This window comes from Bombus flavifrons, chromosome 16 (genome assembly GCF_040668555.2).
Source record: "Bombus flavifrons isolate JBK064 chromosome 16, iyBomFlav1_principal, whole genome shotgun sequence".
NCBI classification, from domain to species: domain Eukaryota; kingdom Metazoa; phylum Arthropoda; class Insecta; order Hymenoptera; family Apidae; genus Bombus; species Bombus flavifrons.
In genome coordinates, this window is record NC_138457.1 from 2,737,892 (window position 1) to 2,761,427 (window position 23,536).

General features: G+C 36.0%; 3 protein-coding genes across 9 annotated transcripts; 2 read left to right on the plus strand and 1 right to left on the minus strand.

Annotated features, from left to right (window-relative positions):
- Positions 1–9,273, plus strand: LOC138188102 (uncharacterized). Its single transcript, XM_081833777.1, is given in 5 exon segments — positions 1–1,042; positions 1,045–1,157; positions 2,321–2,452; positions 2,739–2,922; positions 7,989–9,273. Coding segments are annotated over 5 exon segments (549 nt in total). The 5' UTR covers positions 1–1,008; the 3' UTR covers positions 8,075–9,273.
- Positions 3,180–20,006, minus strand: LOC138188084 (sodium-independent sulfate anion transporter). 3 transcript variants are annotated; one of them, XM_069129535.1, is made up of 11 exons: positions 8,020–8,097; positions 6,888–7,069; positions 6,116–6,311; positions 5,544–5,764; positions 5,203–5,347; positions 4,921–5,073; positions 4,465–4,626; positions 4,160–4,300; positions 3,947–4,092; positions 3,554–3,715; positions 3,180–3,436 (listed from the first exon to the last, which is right to left on the minus strand). In XM_069129535.1, coding segments are annotated over exons 1-11 (1,620 nt in total). In that variant the 5' UTR covers positions 8,021–8,097; the 3' UTR covers positions 3,180–3,325. The 3 variants fall into 3 exon arrangements, with proteins under 3 accessions (XP_068985636.1, XP_068985633.1, XP_068985635.1); XM_069129532.1 differs by lacking the exon at positions 8,020–8,097 and adding an exon at positions 7,252–7,866; XM_069129534.1 differs by lacking the exon at positions 8,020–8,097 and adding an exon at positions 19,915–20,006 and having other exon boundaries at positions 3,268–3,436.
- On the plus strand, positions 8,436–23,536 carry LOC138188089 (trissin receptor-like). Of its 5 annotated transcripts, none has more exons than XM_069129559.1 (4): positions 8,436–8,519; positions 18,249–18,424; positions 19,432–20,083; positions 21,566–23,536. In XM_069129559.1, the coding sequence occupies exons 2-4, from the start codon at positions 18,250–18,252 to the stop codon at positions 21,987–21,989; spliced, it is 1,251 nt and encodes a 416-aa protein (XP_068985660.1). In that variant the 5' UTR covers positions 8,436–8,519; position 18,249; the 3' UTR covers positions 21,990–23,536. The 5 variants fall into 5 exon arrangements, with proteins under 5 accessions (XP_068985660.1, XP_068985657.1, XP_068985658.1 ...); XM_069129556.1 differs by lacking the exon at positions 8,436–8,519 and adding an exon at positions 8,904–9,027; XM_069129557.1 differs by lacking the exon at positions 8,436–8,519 and adding an exon at positions 17,452–17,898.

A 23,536-nucleotide genomic window follows, 5' to 3' on the forward strand; every position in this document is an offset into this window, starting at 1 on the left:
CCTATTTTAATCTATTCGAAGGCCTACGCGTGTGTACATTTTGCGCATCAAATTACGAATAAAACGCTTCCCAAAATTGTGCTAGGTTGTTGCGTTATACAACATGAAGAACCAATCGGGTTTTCCACGTCGAAATTTTTGTGAGAAAAATTCATTACTTGTATACATATTGCAACAGACAAAAAAGTTATAAATCTTTTTTTCTTTTTTTTTTTTTTAAGTAAATGCAATTATAAAGATACGAATCTTTTGTATGTATGCGTGTGCGTGCGCGCGCATGTGTGTGTCTGTATGTGGTAAGATCAGCTCTAGTTTTCAATGCCACGATTCTCTAGTCATATGAAATGAACCACACGCCATAGCATAAAGAATTATTTATTTCTTAAAATGTAGTTACTCGATAAACACGATGGCTGAACGTTAACGGCTACAACATGCGAGAAATCGCTTATACACTGTATATATACTCGTATCCGAGCATCTCCTTAATACTGTCACAGAATGCAGCTAAAATACGAACGTTTGCGTTTCACAAATTGGCAGGTTGTCACGAGGTATAAATTTAGAAGCGGCTTTAACTCGTGTTTATTCTTCGTTATGTGTAATGTATAGCAACTTATAAGTACAGATTCTTATCGTAATCAAGACAACTATAATTTACGTAGTTTAAGGATTTTTTAATTAAGTGACGCGTAACGAAAATAAATAGAAATGTTATCACGATAAAGATCTTAATACAGATATGGTTCTACAAATAAATTTTATAAGATGCAGAAAGGATGATAATAATAATAATATCGAGATGATATTAATTTAAGGGTTCTTTGTAATTTATCATTATAATATACGACAAATAAATACATTACGTAATAAATTAGTTTTCGTAAAAACCTGCGAAACTTTTTGTTCATATGTGTCATATACAAATCTATATATAAATGCGAATGTGGTTTAACAAACGAATGTTGAAAAATATGAATATCGAAAGTATTGTAATAATTATGAAATATGAACGCTTACCATAGCTACAGGATTTCACCAACGGATTAGGGGAAGCCATGAAGTACAATTTACGGTGTAACCGAAATATCAGCGAAAAGATGACGAAAAAAGACTTCGTATACGACATTCGTCCACCAATTCAAAGTTCCAGAAAGGTAGGTTATTATAACTAGTATAACCAAATATACTTTTCTCTTTCGATGCACACTAGCCTCACACGAATTATTGGTTTTCGTTTAATTCATAAATACGAGATTTAGATTCGTGAATCCGAGAATTAGAAAAATCAGTATTTTATTAATGTGAATAATAAAACTTGGACGAGACACCAAAATTTTAAATCGAAGGTGACGCTACCGGTACGATAAACCAACATGGCGTATCATTTGCCCGCGCGAGAATATTCAAGGAATATTGAAACGATCGCCATGAAATATTAAATTATACTTCATACCGGTGTATTTGTAATGAGTTTAACGATATATTATAGTTTAACGATAGATAATTTACATTTTAAAACGTTATCTGTATCTTATATGATTGTTAAGAAAATGGAATATCAAGAACTTTTAATATTTTATTTAAACTATGTTATTATATATATTGGAATGAACGAATGTGGCGTCATGTTTGACTGCGTACAACTTTTTACGAATATTTTTATTTTTATTTCATCGAAACTTAATTGAAATTCATGATATTTTGAACTTGTAATCACTGAATACGCGCAGTTCTCTTTATATTAGCAAACTACATATAATACGGAATAAACAATAAAAATGGACGGGAATATTCGAAACGGTCAGTACGGTTAAAGCCATATTTGTACTGACGTAATCATGCGCATTGCGCAGTTTCTGTGTCATTTGAATACTGATGTTCAACATTCGTAAGAAGGTATGTTTATAAAAGCAATACTTGTGACAACATTTCATGAAATGTAACTACCATTTTCGATTGTACGACTCTGCAATGATTTCGTTATCAGAAATATTTCCAAATGTTATAAAAGAATCGTTATTATAACAACTAGTAATGAAATAAATACAACTACGAAAACGACGACGTTGTTCACATTAGATACTTTAAAGTATATCGAACTGATGTAATTTTGATTTTAAATGCAAATAATGTAAACAATAATTGGCATTTAACGTTGCAATATTTAATCTCGTATATTTGAACGTTCTTAGATTTTCGTATACGCTTATATGATATTCTATACATTACCTTGACATCGATAGTATCCTTTTGTAACTTTTAGGCATTATTAGATGTTTGTCATAGATGCTGTTATAAAAAAGAAATGTGTTTACAGTTGGAAGAAGGAAAATATCCAATCGTATTACCACTACAACTGCGAAAAAAACATAGTACCGATTCGAAAATGCCCCAATACTCCGTTATTTCGGAAAAGAACGACTACAATCAAACTAACGACGAAATGAATGTAAGTATGCAATTCTATCATTCAGTATGCAATTTGTACTATTAATTGCACTATTATATACAAGGTTTCATCGTTTATTATATAATTTGTATGATTAATGTATCATTGTATATGTATTAATTGTTATTATATCCAATGTGTATTTCAGGAATATCTGCATATAGTATAAATATTATGTATATTTGCTCCGATTATTAATCGATCGATATTATCAGTTTTCGGAATCTAGTTTAATATCGTATCGATATTTATCATTCAGAAAGGTATATAAATCTTCTACTCATAGCTTTCAGAGCAACGAGCCTTGAAATTCGAGTGCAATTTCTGCCATGAACAAATTGCTACACTTTTGTCTTTGTCCACTCACATTAAATTTCATCGACGCAGATATTGCAAGTATTGCTACTGGATACTAGCTGAGAACGAAACGATGAAAGAGCATATCGAAAGTACTCATCGAATCGATCCAGGTATGAACACATGTACATTGAATTTTTCTATATGAATAGATCGTCAATCACGATTAAATGTCAATATTGTAAAAGCGAAATTTGACAACAAAACGAAAATGTTCCGTACATTGTGTAAATGCGATGGACCTATATGGATTTCTATCATTGAGACGCTGTGTTTCATTGATATTAATCTAAATTGTTATTACTTGGCATTTTGTCTGCTTTTGAATACGTAGCTTATAAAGTTTGTCCACGATAGAAGATTACACAATAAAAAGCGGTATGTTTTTAACAATGCTTTTATTATATTTTAATCATTTATAATTAAAATACATCGGTTTTTAGCAAATCATATAGTATGTACAAGAAATATAAATATTATAGGTTCGTCTATGCATTTAAATTTTAACATGTATATTCAGTGATCTGGAATAACAGTCTTCAGTATACTTTCAACGTCATCTTGACAGTTTTCGTAAATGATATTCTTTCCTTGCAGTCCTAAGTCGTTTGCCAATAGCTTAAGGTTCTATAAAACGGAAATTATTTGAATTAACGGATCAAAATATGATCTAATTATTTAATTATTACACATATTGGTAAGTGATGGCCCTTTACAAGAAGAAGATTTTAATACATCATTTACCTTTGCAACCGTTACATCAGTCCTCTTCAAATTTCTACAATCAAGTACAACGTCGTATGAATTTTCGTTTGAAAGCTTCATTATGTAAGCTCGAAAATGTTCCGCTGCTGGAAACGTGATACTCTCATCAGGAATAATGCGAATCACGGTTCTATCTTCTACCTACAGTTCAGGAATCATTTTACCACACACGACAATAAATTTTTGTCTATATGCAACGGTGCTAAGCTAACTAAAACTACTAAAGTACCTTAGTTAGCTTGGTACTATTACATTTGGCTGGAAACTTATTAGTAGTTAGTGCACAATGAGTTAAGAATGTTAGAATAACATTCAATATTTAAATAGTTAAAATATTAGTTTAATCGCGTAAAAGTAGTCCATTTAATTTACCTGTTCAATTTCGGTTTGAACCGAAGGTCGAGCCGAGAAATACAATAATATTGCAAGATTCAACGATATACCGATAATGATTCCCCATTCCAGTTTAAGAAAAACGCAGAATAGTAAGGTAATCAACATGAGGAAAAAGTCGATTTCTGAAATGAGGCACAACTGTCAGGAATATGAAATTGAATCGCGTTTGTCACGATCCAATTTACTTACTCTTTGCGCGCCATAATAGAGCATACGTTTTGAAGTCGAGCATGTAGTACATAGAGCATATTATAACGCCAGCTAAAGTCGCTTTAGGAATAAAACGAAAAGTGGATGTGAGCAAGCCAGCCGCGAGTAATACGAGAGCGCCTGCAAGCAAGGAATTGTCACGATTAAGAAAAAAATTCAGGGGATTCATTCGTATGTTTTCCAACTATCTGATTGTATTTCATCTTTCTTTTCTCCCTTGGTGATACATATTATCGGTGAGACATTTATAACGCATATGTACACACACATACACACACACTTACCTGTGAATAAACCTCCAAAAGTAGTTTTCACTCCAGATGAGTTATTGACAGCAGTTCGTGTAAAAGAACCTGTAACTGGCATTGATCGAACAAGCGAACCGCCTATGTTACACAATCCTAACGCGAGCATTTCTTGCGTGCCGTCCAAAGATTTGCCCTTTGCTAAAAGTTCATAGTTCGCTCGAAATTATTCAAGTAATTTTAATTATTAAAATAATGTTCAAAATTTACGTTCAAAATATACGTTCATAATTGTTCGAACGACGTTGATAGCGGATGAACATTTGCTGAATAGTTTGAAATGTTAACCGCGTCATCAGAAATCTGCATAATCATTACTTTTTACATTACAGGTTGACGAAAACAAATTAAATCAGCTTCAGTTCCGAGCCTCGACTGTGTAATACGTGAATCGTTCGAACGATTATGAATGATATTCTACATAATATAGCGTACCAAACGCTTTTGCTATCGCCATATGTTCAATGGTAGATACAATCGGGACGGTGACAAGCGACATTCCCATAGCACCAACAGTCGTAAAGAAATCATTGGCTATTGCATTGAATTTCGGCAGACCAAACGGTGGCAATCCACGACCCATCGATCCTAGAAATCATTTATTTTTGCTCCCATTTTGTTCCTTCTTGCTGTGGACGCAGCGTTACGCGGTTTAACGAATGATCAAAGAACGGGTTTCTCGCGAGACGGATTTTCCAATTATCGTGTTGTTCTCACCGGTTAGATTAAAAGGATATAGACCGTAGATGGAAAAGATATACGCCATCAAAGTTCCTACGATGACCACCAATGCGTTACGCGCGAGAATAATGACCCAAGCGATTTTCTGTGACCAAGTGCCGGTTCGACGTCCAGGTAAATTCTTCGATAAAAAGCAATATGAAAATTAAGTTATGTTCGATGAAAACATAGCTCTTGCCAGATTTTTATATGCTATTGGAATAAAATTTTGTCCAACGCTGAATCGAAGTATCGCAAACTAAAGAATAAAATGAATTATAGAATTGTTTAATTTTGACCCGTAATCTTTGATCGAATTTCGCTTTATGTGACTGTACCTTTAATAGAACCAACGCCGCTATCGTTCCAATACCTAGCAACGTGTCTTGGTACCGGATCATCCTCAGATTCGAAAACACTGAGACCAAAGAATCTACCAAGTCTTCGCTTCTACCGGGTATTCCTAACAACGGTTTCAACTGTGAAGTGGCTATGTTAATCGATGCAGCCGCGGTGAAGCCCGTAATTACGGGTAAGGAAATGAAGTCTAACAAGAAACCTGAAATTCGTGCGCAACTATTTTAATTGTTACGAAAGACAAAGAAACGTAAGAAGGTTAAAGGTGAAGGTCAGAACCTGGAACGTGTAATAAAACATTTATAATTAAGGTTTTGTTAACAAATTCCATTTACAATTCTTCTCGTGTAAGCAAATGTTTCTGATCACAACTGAAGAAATGTCACCTAAATTGGAATTTGTTTTACCTGCCAAATATTGTAACGAATACGTTATACGTATTATGAATAATTTATATATTTTTACATATTATCTGCATTCTGTGCATTTTTGCATCTTCAAATTTGCATTTTGAAAAAAGACATACATGAAAATCTGTAGTCAAATCACTCACCTAAATGAAAGAAGCCGAGTAACGCGATAATGCAGCCTTTCAAAAACGTAAGCAGAACCGCGACATCAGCATTATATTTTGTTACCAAAGGTTGCACCATCGTTGCCATAATAGCAGTTGGACCGATAGTGATACTTGTACAGGAACCAAAAATAATGTACAGGAAGGATGCCATGAAAGACGCATATAACCCATACTAAAGGAAAAAAGAGACAAAATGGTGTGACATTTGAATTAAAAGACGTAGAAACTAATACGCTTCTATCGATGTCAGTTGAGGAGTTCACAGCAAAAACAACGCCGCAAGTGTAAAACTTTGCGACTCTAAAATCTATTGTCACATACACCTACACATATGTATATAGAGTCTTTTGAAACAATTTTTTGATCATGTTATTCAGGATCCTATTGCAATTTCTACGATTGTATCACCAATTTTGAAATCTTAGAAAATTTCAGAAAAAGTCAGAAATTCCTGTGTGATATCTTCTTTATGCAAAGAAGATGGTTCTAATTGAAGAACCTTCAGGGTCTGGCTTTGACAGACTTCATCTATGAAATCTATCGAATTACAATTTCATTGATATTACTTCCAAGAAATCTGTGAACGTTGAAACTTTTACAGTAGAAATTTGACTGTCGCCATTAATCTTCACGCATGTTCAGAAAATCGATCTCTTTTATGGAAAATGTTTTCTGCTTTCTGGAAAAATTCGAATGTGGGAAAGAGAGTCGTCCTTCTTACGAGGCTGTCGGAAAAGCGTTAATTTACCTCGGGACTTAAATCAGCGACGATAGCGTAAGCGATGCCTTGAGGAATAGCCGTGAGGCCAACCGTGAAGCCGGCCAGTGCATCTTGAGGCAGCCATGTGAGTTTGTAATTCCTAGCCCACGACAGAATCGGCAGCCTCCTCTTCGTGTACTTGTAGCAAGAGTCCCTGCTGCATCGTGACACTTGAAACGATACAACGCTATATGTGAATTTCATTTTAACTTCTAAGGTATCCGTCAACATTTTCACAAAAGATCCACAAAAAAAAATCCAGCAAATCGAATAGCGTTTTCGCCTTTAAACATGAAAATAGAAACTTAATTCTTTTGATATCCCCCCGGTGACCTAAATTAGGTGAACTCACTTTTCTTGTAAACTACACTCCTCGGTTTCTCCAACATGTTTAAAATTGTTCTAACACTTGAAACACTACACTATGAAACACTATATAAATAACTTGCTCTTACATTTCATTTCTATACGCACAACTGTATTTTTATATTCGCAATTTTACAATGTTCAATTTTTATTTTCATAATTATATTTGTTTCATATCTCCAAACGAGTTTCACTCAAAGATTCTACGACGAATACCATCGATAGAAGAATATTGTAGAGAAGATACTTCGTAAAGAATTCGTAGGGAATGATAAAAAATTGTCGACAGAACAATTACGAGACAAGAAAATATCGACATAGGAGAGTACGACGTGTGAGCCTGTTGCAAGGCATAACGATACGCTCGATAGCGTCGTTGATTATAGCAGCAAACTGATTATAAATATCATTGCCTTGTACTCTCGAGAAGTCACACGAGTTATGATTACTTATATTTATCACGATACTCCCACTTCCTTCAAACTTGTCGATTCACTGATTGTCGCTGCGAACACGCTCTCAACTATCTGATACTCAAGATGTTAGCTTTTGCACTACTTGTTCTTCTCTTCTTTATTCGTTTCCTAACTCTCTCTCTCTCTCTCTCTTTCTCTGTGTCTCTGGGTAAGCTGAATCGTTCATGTCAATCTTTAGACTACTCTAAGCTTTCAAAAATTCTGGTATAATTCTCAAATGTTCATTGAAGTCTCTACTATGTTATAGAATCACTTTTTTGGGAGGAAGAAAAACTCACTTCGAAGAAACGTAGCAGCGAAGCTTCACTGAATGCACAAATCCAGATTGTCTAAGGAGTTTGCTCAAGAGGGTTCCACCTTTAAGAATTATTGCCTGGTTAGATCATTTCGTTGAGAATTATTAACCGTTATTTTCGAGTCGTTTATCTTCCTGATTTCCTTACATTTTTTCGCCGGATAACCAAAGTAATAGAACGAGGGCGCAACGCCTGCGCGAAATCCAGGATTCTCGGTCAACTTACAGGCTAGTGGGTATGAATGAAAGCTCCGAGCTTCCAGTATCGCGCGAAATAGAGGCCTCGTCGTTCCTGCGTTAGTTTTCATCTCGTGCAATTTCGTAATCAGTGCTATCGTCCAAGAGAAAGCAATTCGACCACTTGACCCATTTAATCCATCGATTACACGGCGGAAGACACGAATGATAAATCCTTAACGCGCTATTAACAACGAGGCTCCAATAATCTTTCGCTGATAGACATCGAGGATATTAAAAGAGTCTGTAAGAGTTTCCTTTGTAAAAATTCTGCTGGAATATGCAATGTCTCTGTATTTGTTGCTTTGTATAAAAAGGGATGATTTAGATATAATAGATATAAAAAATTGTTTACGTACGTAATTCCCAAGCTACGACAAATAGCTCGTATTTTCGTAGAATTATTCGAATATTTATGTAACTGTAAATAAGAATTGCAGTAGGCAAAGCGTTGCGTTAATTTAGCGTTCGTTCGGTGATTTGTAACAAATGTAATTGAAAAATTATCGGAGAATCGATGGTGAAACTGACTGGTTTTTATAGCGTCGATGGAGCGCGCGATGAAACTCCAATTAATTCGATTAATCTATCGCGACACGTGAGAGGGAAAAGCTTCTTATTCGGTTTAAATCCTTGGGAATTCCACAATATCTTTTCCCACCTTATCGGTTCGAATGAAATATTGTAATACATCGTGGAGGCTCCAAAGATTGTGTAATGAAGTTGATGTTCCTCATTTGGTAACACATAATAGGTAAGATTTCGCATATGTATCTTTTCCAAGAGTTACAGTTTTAGACCCACTATAAGTTGTTTTATTTCTCAACTATATCGAATTAGAAAACTTGATTTTCGAAGATTAACGACGATAGACTTATCAAGTGTTTTCTCTGTGGTATTCAATGATTAAAAGCTTGAAGAATTAAATATATCTCGTTTGAAAATTGTACGACGATAAAATTCAGATTATAGTATCGTAAGATAAATCAAGAATAATAAATCTTGTGTATATCGTATTAATTTCTCTGTGCGATTTGAATTCGAAGGCCACATGTGAAGAATAATAAGAGTAACGTTCTCAGTCTTTTATACATGGAAACATATTTGTAAAATTCGATTCGTCGTCAACCAATTAGACATTAAGACACGTTATATCGCATCATTTATGCCGATTTATTTAATTATACGAATTTAAGAAATCTATCAAATACGAGTTGACGATCGAACATTCATAACGTTACAGATACACGAGCGCCAAAAATCGAACTGATCAATTTCAGTTTTTCCAAATTTCTCGATTTAGTCGTCTAATTGGCAATCCAATTAATATCCAATTCCCAAGGCATACGAATGTTTCAATTGCACTAATTCGCTTATCGCGAGGGAAGAACACGAATAACAAAAAGCCCGAAGATAAATTTAAGAGAATAATATTTGCGTCTTCTTTAAGTTTCAATTTATCGAGCGGATCATTGAATGCACAATTGGCAAGATCCAATAGGTTTTTCCCGTCTCTAGGTATCTCACACATTCAAATAATCCTTTTTAGTCGTACGACGTGAAAATAAAAACGTCGATCAAAATGTACTTGTCGTATTTTCTTTGCGACCTTCGTAACTGATCAAACACTTTTTCAAACAGAATAACTCGATCCAAACGACTTGAGTTCTCTTCTGAGAAGTTAGGATGATTAGTTTATTATACGTCGCGTGAAAAAGTTTTCAAAGAAATTCAGTCGCTCGGAGTCGCGAAGAAAAAGATAAAGATCGTTTTTTTACAACTTCTTTACCTGTAATGGAAATTTAAAGATTGTTTGTTCAGTTATGCGACCAACTGTATGATATTTCCAATCGAATTTCCCTCGATCAATGCAATCTTAGCTCTTTCAATGTACCTTTACCGCTATCTTAAGACAATTATCTTAACTATATCTAAATTTTAAGATAAACGTTATATGCTCGTAATTAATGATTGAAATCTTTGATCTTAATCGACGTTGCTCACACGTTGAGATATGAAGGAATATTAACAGCAAAATATCGAATTAAACAAACCTGGCTTCTGTAAATTAACAGCATCTCGGTTCACGAGAATATTAAACGTTCATGCGTCCGTTTAAACGTGTACTCGAATTAATACTCGAATATTATTAGAATCGATCGAACGATATCGTGTAAGGATATTTCCATAGCTGTTCCAGGCTGCTATCGTTGATAAAGTTAAACACGTAACGGATTAACATGTACATGGAGAGAAAGATTGGCCGTTGAACGATGTACTTACGGATTAAGCACGAGCTTAGGTGTACTCATGCTGGCAAGACACAATCTTATTGTTAGAAAGAAAAATACCGATATACATATGTATTATCTACGCAGGTGGCATTTTGTAGATACGTTTGCCAACGAAAGTGCTAGACTAATTAAACTTACGTGTATACAGTGGCTCGCGGAGATATTCGAACGTTCTTAACAATTTTCTATTTATACAGAGTGCGGCCGAATAATATAACAGGCGGACTTATACTTTAAGACGATACTTTACGTAAAAATAAGAGGAAAATACGGAGTAACATTTTTCAGCCGGGGCTTAATTTTCCAAAAAGTCGAATTTGAATTGTTGAAGTAATACTATATAATGTTTTATTAATTACAAAATTTATATAGAACAAAATAACTATTTTATATGTAACATAATAATTTTGAAGTATCAACGAACAGCGCTCTATTCTCTTGTACATCTCAAACAGGAACAGTTTTCTTTTATTGCACATTCATTCATTGAACACATACTCTTCGATGTATACACATCTATTTTCTAACATGAATATTTATCGATTATAATAAATAACCGGCGAGAGGTTGTTCTATATGCGAGAATCAGCTGAAAATTTATCATACACGTGTATTAGGCTGATTCTCCATTAAACAGGTACAAACTCTGTTTTCTTGAAAGTGGAGTCTTAAACTGAACAAATTTGTTCCACATTTTTTACTTCACCGATGGTATCCCCTTGGAGGTAGACGTCCACATGTTATTTAGCAATAAAGATAGAAAAATTTACCAAATGTCCAGCTGGGCAAATTGTAAAGTACAAATTAAATAAAAAAAAAGAAACATTTTTTATTTATTTTGACAAGTAGAATTAATGTTTCCTGATTTTTTGGCTCATACCTAAGCGGTAATTACCCAAGTTCACGTGTAATTGACAAATCTTTTCACTCGGTTTTCTTGGAAACTAAGCATCCAACGAACAAATTTCATTCTGTACATTCTATTCTGTATTCTCTTCTTATTTTCTCATCATTAACTTATGCCCGTTTGTACATGTTATTCGACCGCATCCTGCGTATTATACGAAAGATTTTGACATCTCATTAACACTGTGAGTCTTGTCTACACTGACAGACAATCGTCCGCAGACAATCCAAATCTGTCTTTCGTGGAAAATTCGCAGACAAAATTCAAGTGCAGAAACAGACAGCGGATAAAAGTGCCTAGTACACACCATCGGACAAGTGTTGGAAGAACGTGCAAACGCATGCAACACACAGCTTAGTTTAATCGTCTTTTCGCTAACAAGCTTCTTTTACTTGATTCTTTTATTTTACTGAGACGAGTTCCTCTTTCTTCTTGCGCAAATTAAGAAATACACCATATACCCCATGAACAACGATAGCAACATTGTTCAAAGACATGGCTGGAGACACTAATTACATTTCTTTTTTATTTAATTTGTACTTTACAATTTGTCCAGCTGGACATTTGGTACATTTTTCTAACGTTATTGCTAAATAACTCGAGGATACCATCTTCGAATTTGTCTATTTTATTTCTTTAGTGAGGTCACTAAGATGTTTTCTTTTTAGTCTTCTTTTTATTTGGTTTTGCGTTGGATGTATTGCCATTCTTCTCCTGTATTTTTCTGCGTATCTGTCGATTTCTTCTTTATCCATTGTGTTACATTATACAGGGTGGTTGGTAACTGGTGGTACAAGCGGAAAGGGGGTGATTCTACGCGAAAAAAGAAGTCGAAAATAGAGAATAACAATTTTTCGTTTGAGGCTTTGTTTTCGAGAAAATCGACTTTGAATTTTCGCTCGGTACGCGTGCGGTACGTTATAACGGATCTCACTGTAGATCGTTGTCTCGATGGAAAAATTAAAAAAAAAAGAAAGAATTAAAAAAAAACTTTTATTCCATATTTTCGACTTTTTTTTTCGCGTAGAATCACCCCCTTTCCGCTTGTTCCACCATTTACCAACCACCCTGTATATTACGTAATAATTATATTAGTTACATGAGGACGTCAGAGACTCGGGCATGGGAGAAGTCGATGAGTGTTGGGCCGATCCGAGATCACGAGTACACTGCTATGCTAGAAACTAGTAGACAAACGACATTGTTTACAGACAATCTACGTATATTGTCCGCCGATAACCACCAAGATATGTACAGACAATGTCGTTTGTACACTAATCGGGTATCTTGGTATTCCTCGGTATGGACGAGTTGAGGATCTGTTGGAGATGGAACGGTTCCTCCACTCAAGCACGAAGGAGATTTCAAGTTTTTGAAATGCTGACTTTTGAACGATAAGCATATACGCCCACTTGCGGAGTGGAATATCATCTAAATATAAATAATTAACGTTATAACGACGAAGAGATTTTCTCCTTGTTGATATTTACAGAAGCTCAGAATTGAATGATTTTGTTCGTGTTTTACGATCTTTCGAATTTTTCCAAAAATTTGTATACCGATACTTTACCGACATAATTATCAACGTAAATAATACGCTAATAACATTTTGCAGGAAATGTGACGATAGATCGTATTAACACTTTACCGACCGCTAGCAATTCAACAGCGTACGCACGTCCGACCGGCAGCCCAGGCGCAGATTCTCCCTGGCGACGACTCTGTTTCGGTTTAGACTCTCCGATACCATTCTTTTCGTTCATCGCGAACGGTATGTTTTTCAAATTGGTATAAAACCGTGGGAGCTTACAAAGCAACGCAACTGACGCAACTGAGCAAGCTACCTTAGTACTAAATAACAAATTACTACTCAAATAATGAGAAAGATTGTCGACGACAAAAAGCCGATTCATAGGCTATCGGTTGGTAAGCGTCGACGACAACAACCGATTAATAAGCTATCGGTCGGTAAAGTGTTAAAAAATGTATAGTTCCATTTAAAAACAAGCGAACCTTTGTTCGATTTCCCAACGATACTTCACGACGCATCCATGAAGAGGCCGGTGCGACTTCACTTCACTTCGCCACTGTCTTCAACTTTACTTACTTTCAAATTCAAATTTTCTACTTTCGCCTTTACTTTCCATCTAAACAGCAAATACGCATCGCGTCATAAATCTAACCATAGCACAGCGAGATCGTTGCTTCTCAGACCTACCAGGGGTAAAAAAGATTCTCTCTGCATCTGCCCATGGACACTGCTCTTCTTCTCCATTGCGATGGAAAACGAGATACTTGCTGGTGCACGGCATTTTACGGAACTGTTCCCCGACAATTGTCTGTCAGTGTGGACTAGGCTTTAACGAGACACAGTCAGCGTGATTCAATCAATCAGCGTACGTCGATACAATTCGATATTCGTAAAAGATTCCCATAACATTTTGTAGATGATCGTGGACAATTTATATTGGACTGATCATAGTTTCATTGTTTCAATAAGCACACGAATAACGTTGCCAACAATGAAGAAGAAGAAGAACACGTTCATGCAACAGCACGTTCTTCTGCTTGCACGGCCGTGACTGAGAAATTTCGAAGCCAAATAAACCAGTTTGAAATGATATGCAAAATAATGGAAATCAATTCAAATTTTCTAGCTGCATAGTTTAACGCTTAGGAAGCAATTGACTTGTTACAATGCAAGTGGAAAACTTTTGCTTTCCTGTTTTCATAAAATTTGGAATTACCTCAATTATCGATCGATTTTAAAATAAAAAGCGAGATTAAACTACAAGCTTTAAACTAAAAGCAAGAAAATATACTTTTCAGTTGCGAGTGAAGTACATTTCGAAATTTGCTCCGACCAACGAGTGAAATTAGATTTATCCACCTTCGTTCACAAACACCTGCTAATTTTATATGAAAGCTGATAATTGGTCCACGTCGTTAAAACTACTGTGCATGTTAATTTAGCTTTACAGTTTGTATTCGTCTAAAATAATGGAAATCACTGTGCGGATGGAAATTATTTGACAGCAAATCAATGAATTCTCAAGCTGTTTACTGCTTGTTTATAAATTACGTTTGATGAATTAAAAAAGTGTATTTGTCAAACGCTTTCATAATGAACAGAAGATCAGAGAATGGAATAAAACAGTTGGAGCACTCAACTTGTACTCAACTTGGTAATAAAACGAGATTTCTCCGTGTATTTTCGATCAATCGCGAGGAGAAACGCGATCGCGAGAAAGCGCGTCAACGGGAGTCGCAAATTCCCGTTACGATTATAAGAATCGACACCACGAACAGATCGATCCTCTTATTTCTTCTGGGATAATAGGGGTGATTGATGTGGTATAACACTGCGATTAACAAGTTATAAATGTGGGATGGTGTGACGTCAGGGAAGGACGTGGCGCGAGGGGTAATTGTTTATAAACGTTGTCAAGATATGTTAATGTTGTCAAGGAGTGTTGTGAGCGTTGCCAAGGTTTGTTAAGGGAAAAATGAGCGTGCAAAATGTTGTCAGAGTTGAATTTATCGTGGTCGTGTGAAGTTCCTTGTGTTGTTGTGTCGTAGAATTAGCGAGAAACGAATAATATTCGATTTCGTGTGAGTGCAACGATATTGTATTTATCATACTGTTTTCTATTAACTTATAATATAACGTTCCTACATAAATTTTATATTTCCAACAACTTATTACACTGAAGAGTTACACCGTTACGTATGATATAAATGTCGTAGACGATACTTTGACGTATGAAGATCCGATAGATAAACACTGAATGTTCTTTCGTAGTAGAGCAAGGTCCTTACAGTTGAATATAAGATAAGAAGAAGTTGACTTTCTTGATGTAGAAAATGTAGAAGTCTCCTGGTGTACAGTTGACCCTCCTGACGTCGTAGACGAAGTATAGAGATAAAGTGACGGCTCTGTAGTCCAGAGCACAAGTCTAGAGGGATGAAGTGACTGCTCTGTCGTTATGAGAACAAGTCAAGTTCGTTCTTGTGTGATTACGGAGGAAAGCTCGTGTGCCTTCTGAACTAAGAAAGTGGATTCGTTGTTCACACTTTTCGTTAGAAAAGTGAGGGTTACGATCCGCGATGCCCATTGGTTACAGCCAACGTTAATAAATGGAAATTGGAGGAGGAAGCCTCCTACCGACGTGGCTTGGGGGTGACGTTGCTCATGGGAAACCCGGCTTTTCCGTTAAGGGGGTATTCTGATCTAGAGAAACGAATTTCGGGCGATTTTTGAAGCTCTGTACAAGCGAAACAAAAAATATTTTTGCTATCCTTCTTTTTAGCATTTGTTTATTGATATTTCGAGATTACGTAAAAAATTCACTGAAAAAAAACTCAATATTTAAAAAGTTACGAGCTGGCAAAGTGGGTGCTGGCAAAAAAATGGGGTGTCGTGGCGTGCATGATATCAACCCTTCTGGTCATCTGAAATAAAAAATGCGAACGGATTCTTAATTAGTATGGATGTCGCTATCGTCTGAACCTTGGAAAAGTCAATACAACATTTTTTCACAAAATGACGGCCGTTTGAAAAACAATTTCTTATTTCGCACGTTTTCTTGACAATTCCGAACGTTTAAGAAATAGTAATATTAAAGATTTTGAGCTGAGCGTGGTCCGGACGATAGAGGAGTATACAAGGAATATTCAGACCAAATTTAAAATAAATCGGTTCGTTAGAACTTGAGATATCGTGCACGCCAACTCGAAAAAAGTAGTTTCGAGAGAAACGCGTTTAAAGTTTTGAGACGAGTTTACTCGGACAACGTCTACCGTCTACTACTATTCATTTGTTCCGGTCAGACCGGAGCAGATGCCGCGTCACAAAAATGGCTGTAACACATAAAATAATTGAAATTTTGAAAAATCCTTTTAAGGGCACATTCTTGAATGTCTAAACTTTGGAAATATGAAAACAAAATTTTTCGATTTTTTCAAATTTCTAGACCACAATACCCCCTTAAATATCCACTTTTTCCGTTAGATAACTACCCGCTTTCTCCAAAATTTGTAAGAACGTGCAATAAACCTAAGGACTGTTTCAAGTACCAGCTATAAACCGAAAATACTCACAGGAGGTTCCTGTAAACTAATAAGATTCTGTTCATGGTGGGACCTTGGGTTTATTGAAGGTCTCTAAAATGGTGCTTGGGCCTTGACGGTCAGACACTGAAGGACGTCGAGTGGACCATCTCACGCGACGTAACACTCCGATTTTTTCCGATAAAACTGTATACACGCGATATTGTCCCTGATCTAAGCTAACAATAATAAAATTGGAAATCGTCACGTTCTTCGAATCCGGTCGGCGCAGCTTTCATATTCCCATTCGCTGCATGTTATACGTCGTAGCCAATATTTGTTTAAGCGGTTCGTCATATTTTTTGTCACAATACACGCAACAGTCATTTTCATTATTATTTCTTTCAGGTTTGCTTAAATTTTTCTGTTCGTCGGGTTTTCTTTCTTTTGTAGAGTTTCTCGATATTTCCTCCGCGAAAATATCGCGTATCGTGTATCTTTCGAAAAATATTTCGTGTTAATAGACGTTGCACGTTTACGAATATTTCCTTGTGCGAATTCATTATTTTCTTCGATTTCGACCTAGTACACGATTCGTACTAATTTCCATTATACATGTAACAACAAAGTACGTGCCCGTGTGTGTTTATCGATTTTCTGTCCGACATTTTCCGTTCGCCACATAGAAATCGCGTGTAACGCTTAACACGAATCCCACGATTCCGCACGATTAAGTTTACACGACCCGATAGGATACAGAGTATTTAACACGCGCTACTAATCAAACTTCGTTTCAATTACAAACATTTTAATAATATACATTGACCACGATACCAGCCGCGTTTCCGTTCAAAGTATCTCATTTAGAGAAAATGAAATTACAAACGAATAGTCCAAACGAATAGTTCAAACGAATAGTTCAAACGAATAGTTCAAACGAATAGTCCAAATGTTTCAGTAGAACTTGGTTTATTTAAGAAAAAAGATACTGCAAGTTATTATATCAAAGTATCACCCGTTGCTTTCTACAACTTTAAGCCAAGTGATACGTTTTTTTTTTTTTTATTGAATTTGTACTTTGCAATTTGTCCAGCTGGACATTCGGTAAATTCCAATGATAAATTCCATCACGGCAAAATATCGTGTCTTAGACAAGAACCAATCGTCGGAGGATCGATAAAGAAGAACATTCTGTGGAATTGCTGTGTGACAGCGTTAAATGCTTCTGCTAGAGAAAAGACACGAGTCTTCGCTAGAACGTCCCGTAGCAGCCAGCTTTTTCGCTAGACGTTGCTGCTTCGGAATGCTATTCGTCTCGATCGATGCAACGCGCCTTGTCCGATACCCACTTCCAGCTGATCGGTCAGGTACTAAAGTAATTCAACGACTGCATCTTGTCTAAAGAAGCAGCATTTCTTCGTGATAGAATTTATCATTTGCTTGATAAATGGCTTAAAGTCGTAGAAAGCAAGGGGAAATACTTTGACCGAACATCTCGCTGTACTTTTACCTTAAATAAACCTTTTGTTGCGAAACTGAGTTGAAAAATTATTCATTCAGTAACAAGTAACTTGACTTAAACTCTCGTGAGTCATCTACGAATTGAGAATTAGAAGATTAATAAAGATAAACTTTATGTTGTATTATTTTTACTTGTATCTTCAACAAGTTACGCTTTCGATATTGCAGAGTAATAATTTTGTATTCCTTGTGGTTTCGTTTCAGAATGATCGACAACCGTGACGCCATTTTTCGTAAAATTCGCGATAAAAAAAGCTTGATGGACAACGAAACTTCCTTGCACGATATATCTCTAAACGAGGAGTACATTCTTGACAGGACCGATGTTAGAATAATTTTTATTACGCTCTATTCCATCGTCTTCGTTTTCTGCTTTATCGGTAAGTGATCGTCTCGATCTAAATCGATCAAATTACCAATTGAGTGTCAAAACCAATTTGATCCGTATCCGCATCGCATGCTTTGAAACTTTCCATCGGCCTATCACAAGAAGAGAAGCAGGAATATCGTGTAAAGCAATAAAAGTTTTGATAGAATTTGAAGCTTTCGTACTTATTTGTATTATAGACATTTATACAACGACTCAAAAATATATGCAGGATAATCGCTTTTATCTTTGAAAAAACCTGATATAAAAGAATTCGCAAATTTTTCCAAAATTTATCCATTATATTCGCGCCTCTGAAACGTATCTAGTTTGCAAAATTATTAAGTACGAACTTTTAGAACTTAAAAATATATTTTTTTAACGTTTGTACGTTTAGAAAGAAATCAAACGTTAAATTATGTGAAAATGAAGGTAAGGAGCCAGACAAAACGTTAATTGTTTCGTGACTTATTTCTGCGAGAAATTCGTGGAACGTTTTGATCTAAGAAGGAATTTATCAATTTTAATGAGTTTACAGTAGGGTTCAAAGAACAAATTCCTTTTCATAATTATTCTTTCAAGTAGTCATCCAGGCAATTGTCCCAAAGAGTACCTTCAAACACTATAATCTATACTCTCATCGGTGAATCACGAGATACCTGATAACTTCGAACGTAAGCTTTCGATAAGATAGGTCTGTAACAAATTCTTCAAAGCGCAGTGCCTATAATTTAATTTTCCTTAAAATACATGCGTCTTACAGACGTGTTCAATTTGCAAGATTAATATTAAACGTGAATTCTATATCGAAGAACATTTATGCAGAAAATATTTGATACTGAAAAATATTTCTTCCGGAATATATCTACGCGATCGATTGAGTTTGTTAAGCGACGAACGATAAACGTAGAAAAGGTTCGCGAAACGTTCAATTTCGATAGGATTAAGAGAAACATTCGTATGGAAGAAACGATGCAATGTATAAATTCAAGGTCGTATCCCTTTGAATTCTGCTTTCAGGTAACTCGATGGTGATCTTTGTGGTAACATTTTCACGACGATTACGGAGTATTACCAACTTCTTTTTGGCTAACCTGGCAGTAGCCGATTTCTGCGTCGGTATCTTTTGCGTGTATCAAACGTTGACAAATTACCTAATGAACAGTTGGCGACTCGGTGATTTTCTCTGCAAAGTATACATGTTCGTCCACGCGCTTTCCTACACAGCCAGCGTATTAATCTTAATGGTGGTTTGCATTGAACGATACTTGGCTATCGTTTACCCGATTAAGTGCAGGTCGGTGCTGACAAGAAGCCGACTACAGCTGGTAATAGGAATAGTTTGGATGGTTGCCGCGATTTATGCTTTGCCGAGATTCTTTTATGTTGAGACCATGCAGAATCGTTTAATCACCGGCGACGTGGACATCATTTGCATAGCCAATATCCAGAAGCACAACAAAACTTTGTTGGACGCCGTAAATCTCGTCTTTCTTTACTTACTTCCGCTACTTCTGATGAGCTGCCTTTACACGAGAATCGCTGTCGGGTTATGGAGAAGCGGCACTACCCTCGGAGGACCGGGTTTGGCGACTAAAAACAAAAATGATAGCCTCCATCGTGTTCACAGTTCCGGTAGGAATGTGCTTCGCGCCAGACGCGGTGTAATAAGGTACGAGCTGTGTTTTATTAGTAGACTGCGGATATTTATGCACATTCGTATCTTTATGGATATAGCGTTTGAAATGTATCCCTCGTCCATAAAAGCAAAAGAGAAGATGGCGAAGAATTGTTTTAACTAATCGATATTGAAGATATACCGATTCTTTGAATATTTCTATTTTGCGTGTTATGCTATGCGCGTTTCACGTGCATTTCTGTGCTCTCAAATTTCCCATAAACGTATAAAAACCCGCAGTCTAGAGATCAGCGATAAAATGAAATTAAATTGAAAATCCGAGGTAATTCTGGTCCTTGCAATATCCCGATGATATCGGTCGAGGGTTGACTCCCTATCGCCGAGGTAGAGTCTCGGAGACTTGGCTGATTCTATCTGTCTGGTTCTCTTCCATTCTGTTTAGAAATAAATCTGATTTCGTCTGTCTTTTGCCAGTACTACTACATGCATACGCGTTCGCGCAAATACACTGAAATCTGTAAGAACGGTAAGTCGGTAAGAAAGATTGTCAGAAATCTGTCCTATATTTGTGTATAAGTTACCCGCAAGTTGAGCATCGTGTTTAGAAGACGAATATGCCACGGTATTTAGCGGAGAGAGGTACGTATTAAGAGGAATGTGCAAGATACGTGAAAGGAATATAGGGAAGATGTACAGGCGTGGAAAGAATAAATGTAAGTACTGAAAAATATTGCGATAGTGGTGGAATGATTTAGAAACGTAGACAGAATAAAGAGGGAAAAAGATGAATAGAGAAGAGGAAAAATGGATATCAAAGAACAGATATGTGTAATAAAAGGATTAGTAGACAGAGTCGAACAGCGATATAACGGATAGGATAGGAAGAAATGCATAGCGTTGATTATCTGATTGTTATAGAGTAGAGTGGACAGAATTGAAAAATGTGGGAAAAGGATGTGGAAGGATGAGAATGTGCGACAGAGATATGTGTGTATGGTAATTCAGGAGAAATTGTAAATCAAGTCTCATTTCTTGACAGCGAGGTCGAAATTAAATAAATAAATATATGCAGGATGTCCTGAATAACGCGACTCACTATTTTTCTGCCATTTGCGGCCATGTAACAAAAAATCTGTTGAACTGAACTTTAACGGCGTCGTGTGTAGTACGAACGACTTTGTTTTCATAACGACAACGATAAACCTAGTATCGAGTTAATAAAAATATAGTCCCATTTATCTTACCCAAGTTACCTTGCTTTCGCTATGAAAATAAAGTATTTTCAAGATTTTTTTTATCATTGTTCGTAGTACATTCGACACCTTTAAACAACGGTTCAAAACATTGTCTGTTACACGGCCACAGATAGCGATAAGAAATAGTGAGCGAGCACCCTGTATATTCATATACGTATATCTGCAACTTCAGGAATCAGGAGTCACGCAGACTTCACCTCGAGCTTTACGCCGCAAGCATAGTGCCTCGGGTTAAATTGAAACTGACGAAATTTTCTAGAATGCTAATCGCAGTGGTGATGATGTTCGCCGTATGCAATCTACCGCAACAAGCACGGATCGCCTGGCGCCACTGGAGCTCGAGTTATGATCGATCATCGAACTTCAGCACCCTCCTAACCTTATCCACTTTTTTAATTTCCTACACAAACTCTTGTCTGAATCCTTTTCTATATGCTTTCCTCTCGCGAAACTTTCAAAAAGGAATAAAAGAACTTGTGAACTGCGGAAAGACAAGAAATCGAAGCAGCGTTTTGGTCATGGGACGTACCGCAAGAGAAGCAGCAACGCGACAAGAAAACGACGAAGGGAACGTAAATGATTTTCGGCGAAGTTTACTGGTCTGTCTTAGTTCTGATCGAGACAGCTCTGTCGCGGTTCCACCGAGCACGGACCAAACTATTTACGAAAAATCCAGTTACTAATTAGTTTTATTGGTGGAACTTTCAGCCGCGTTCCATTCACCAAACTTTTCGAGATTAGGCTGTTAAGAGTATCTTTTTTTAAGCAGAGTCCGACGCAACTGAAACGAAGATCTTCCTGTCGAATGACTTTGTTCTTTAGCCAGTTCGAAACGAAATCGATCCTATTCGGGTACATTCGTGCTCTTTCTCGTTGTATATATATACTGAGTGTTCGGCTACTGATTTTACATAATTTAAAGGGTGATTCTTGACGTCGAAATAAGACAAAACTCAAGAATAAAAAAAATTGCGCTCTCAGTTTTGTTTTTTAGTTATTGACAATTACGATGTTTGTATTAACAACTTCCTTCGCTCTCTTTTTACTGTTAATACGAGGGACGATAATAACGTCGTGATTTCATATGAGACAGGAATACAAACATACGGAAAAATACATCATAGTTTTCATATTATTTTTCAGAAAATCGATAAAAGATCAAAAGGCAACGAATCATAAAGAAAAATTTATAGTTTACAGCTTTTAAATTAGTAAACTACTGTGCAAGGGAATTCAGACGTAATGTATTATAATATCTTTGCAGAGTTGATCGACAATTTTCAGAATACTGAACCAATACTGCAGATTCACGGTTGCCAAGTTTTCCGATTACACGGAATTTGCATTAATCTAACTCGTATTTGACATTTGGCATCGGCACATGTGGTTTTAGCAGACAGACATATGGATCTTTAGGAGATCATACATATTCGACGAGAATAGGGGAAAAAAGAGATGAAAATTTCATTAAAATACAAGGCTCGTTAATAGAAGCTCGATTTGTTACATCGACTGTTGGTAATAGAAATGAAACAAAATAAAAAATAAAATCAACGAATGAATATCAGAAGTAAAATATGATAAGTATATTTTTATTAATACTCTGATTTTAATATTATTTCATGAATGTCGAGGATTATTAACGTAATGAATAATTAATTGTCTAAATACTTTTACAATCTCTGTGTAATACTTGCACTAAATGTCTTGTAATTTCTACATATATTTTCAGATTTGTATCAAACTTTACTATCATTTATCGTGATAGTCGGCCTTTTAACAGTACTAATGACTTTTCAAAATGTTTCGCGCAACACATATAATATATTCATAAAGTAAATCTGTAAGTGAATACTTTCATAAATAACTGTAGTCACATTTTGTTATTGTTCGAACACTTTTGGAAGTAATTAAATATATGTATCATATGGAGTTTCATTAAACGATTTCTTTCTTGTTTAAATTATCATCGTTCTTCCGCTCTCGTCTCTTTCCCTGTTTCTGTCGAATCATGTGAGCGTTATCTGCATTTTTTCTTTCCTACGCTGTTTTGTTTTCCGCGTTATCTCGTCGGGGTCTCGAGTTCGCAGCCAAGTAACCGGTTAACTCCGGTCCATCGACTTCTCCGTACAGCTTTAACGTTTTATCGGATAATGGGCGATCCTCTTTCAATAAAGATACCTTTCAGCTTTGTTCTCATCCATTGATGATCGTGAGATTAAGAAATAAT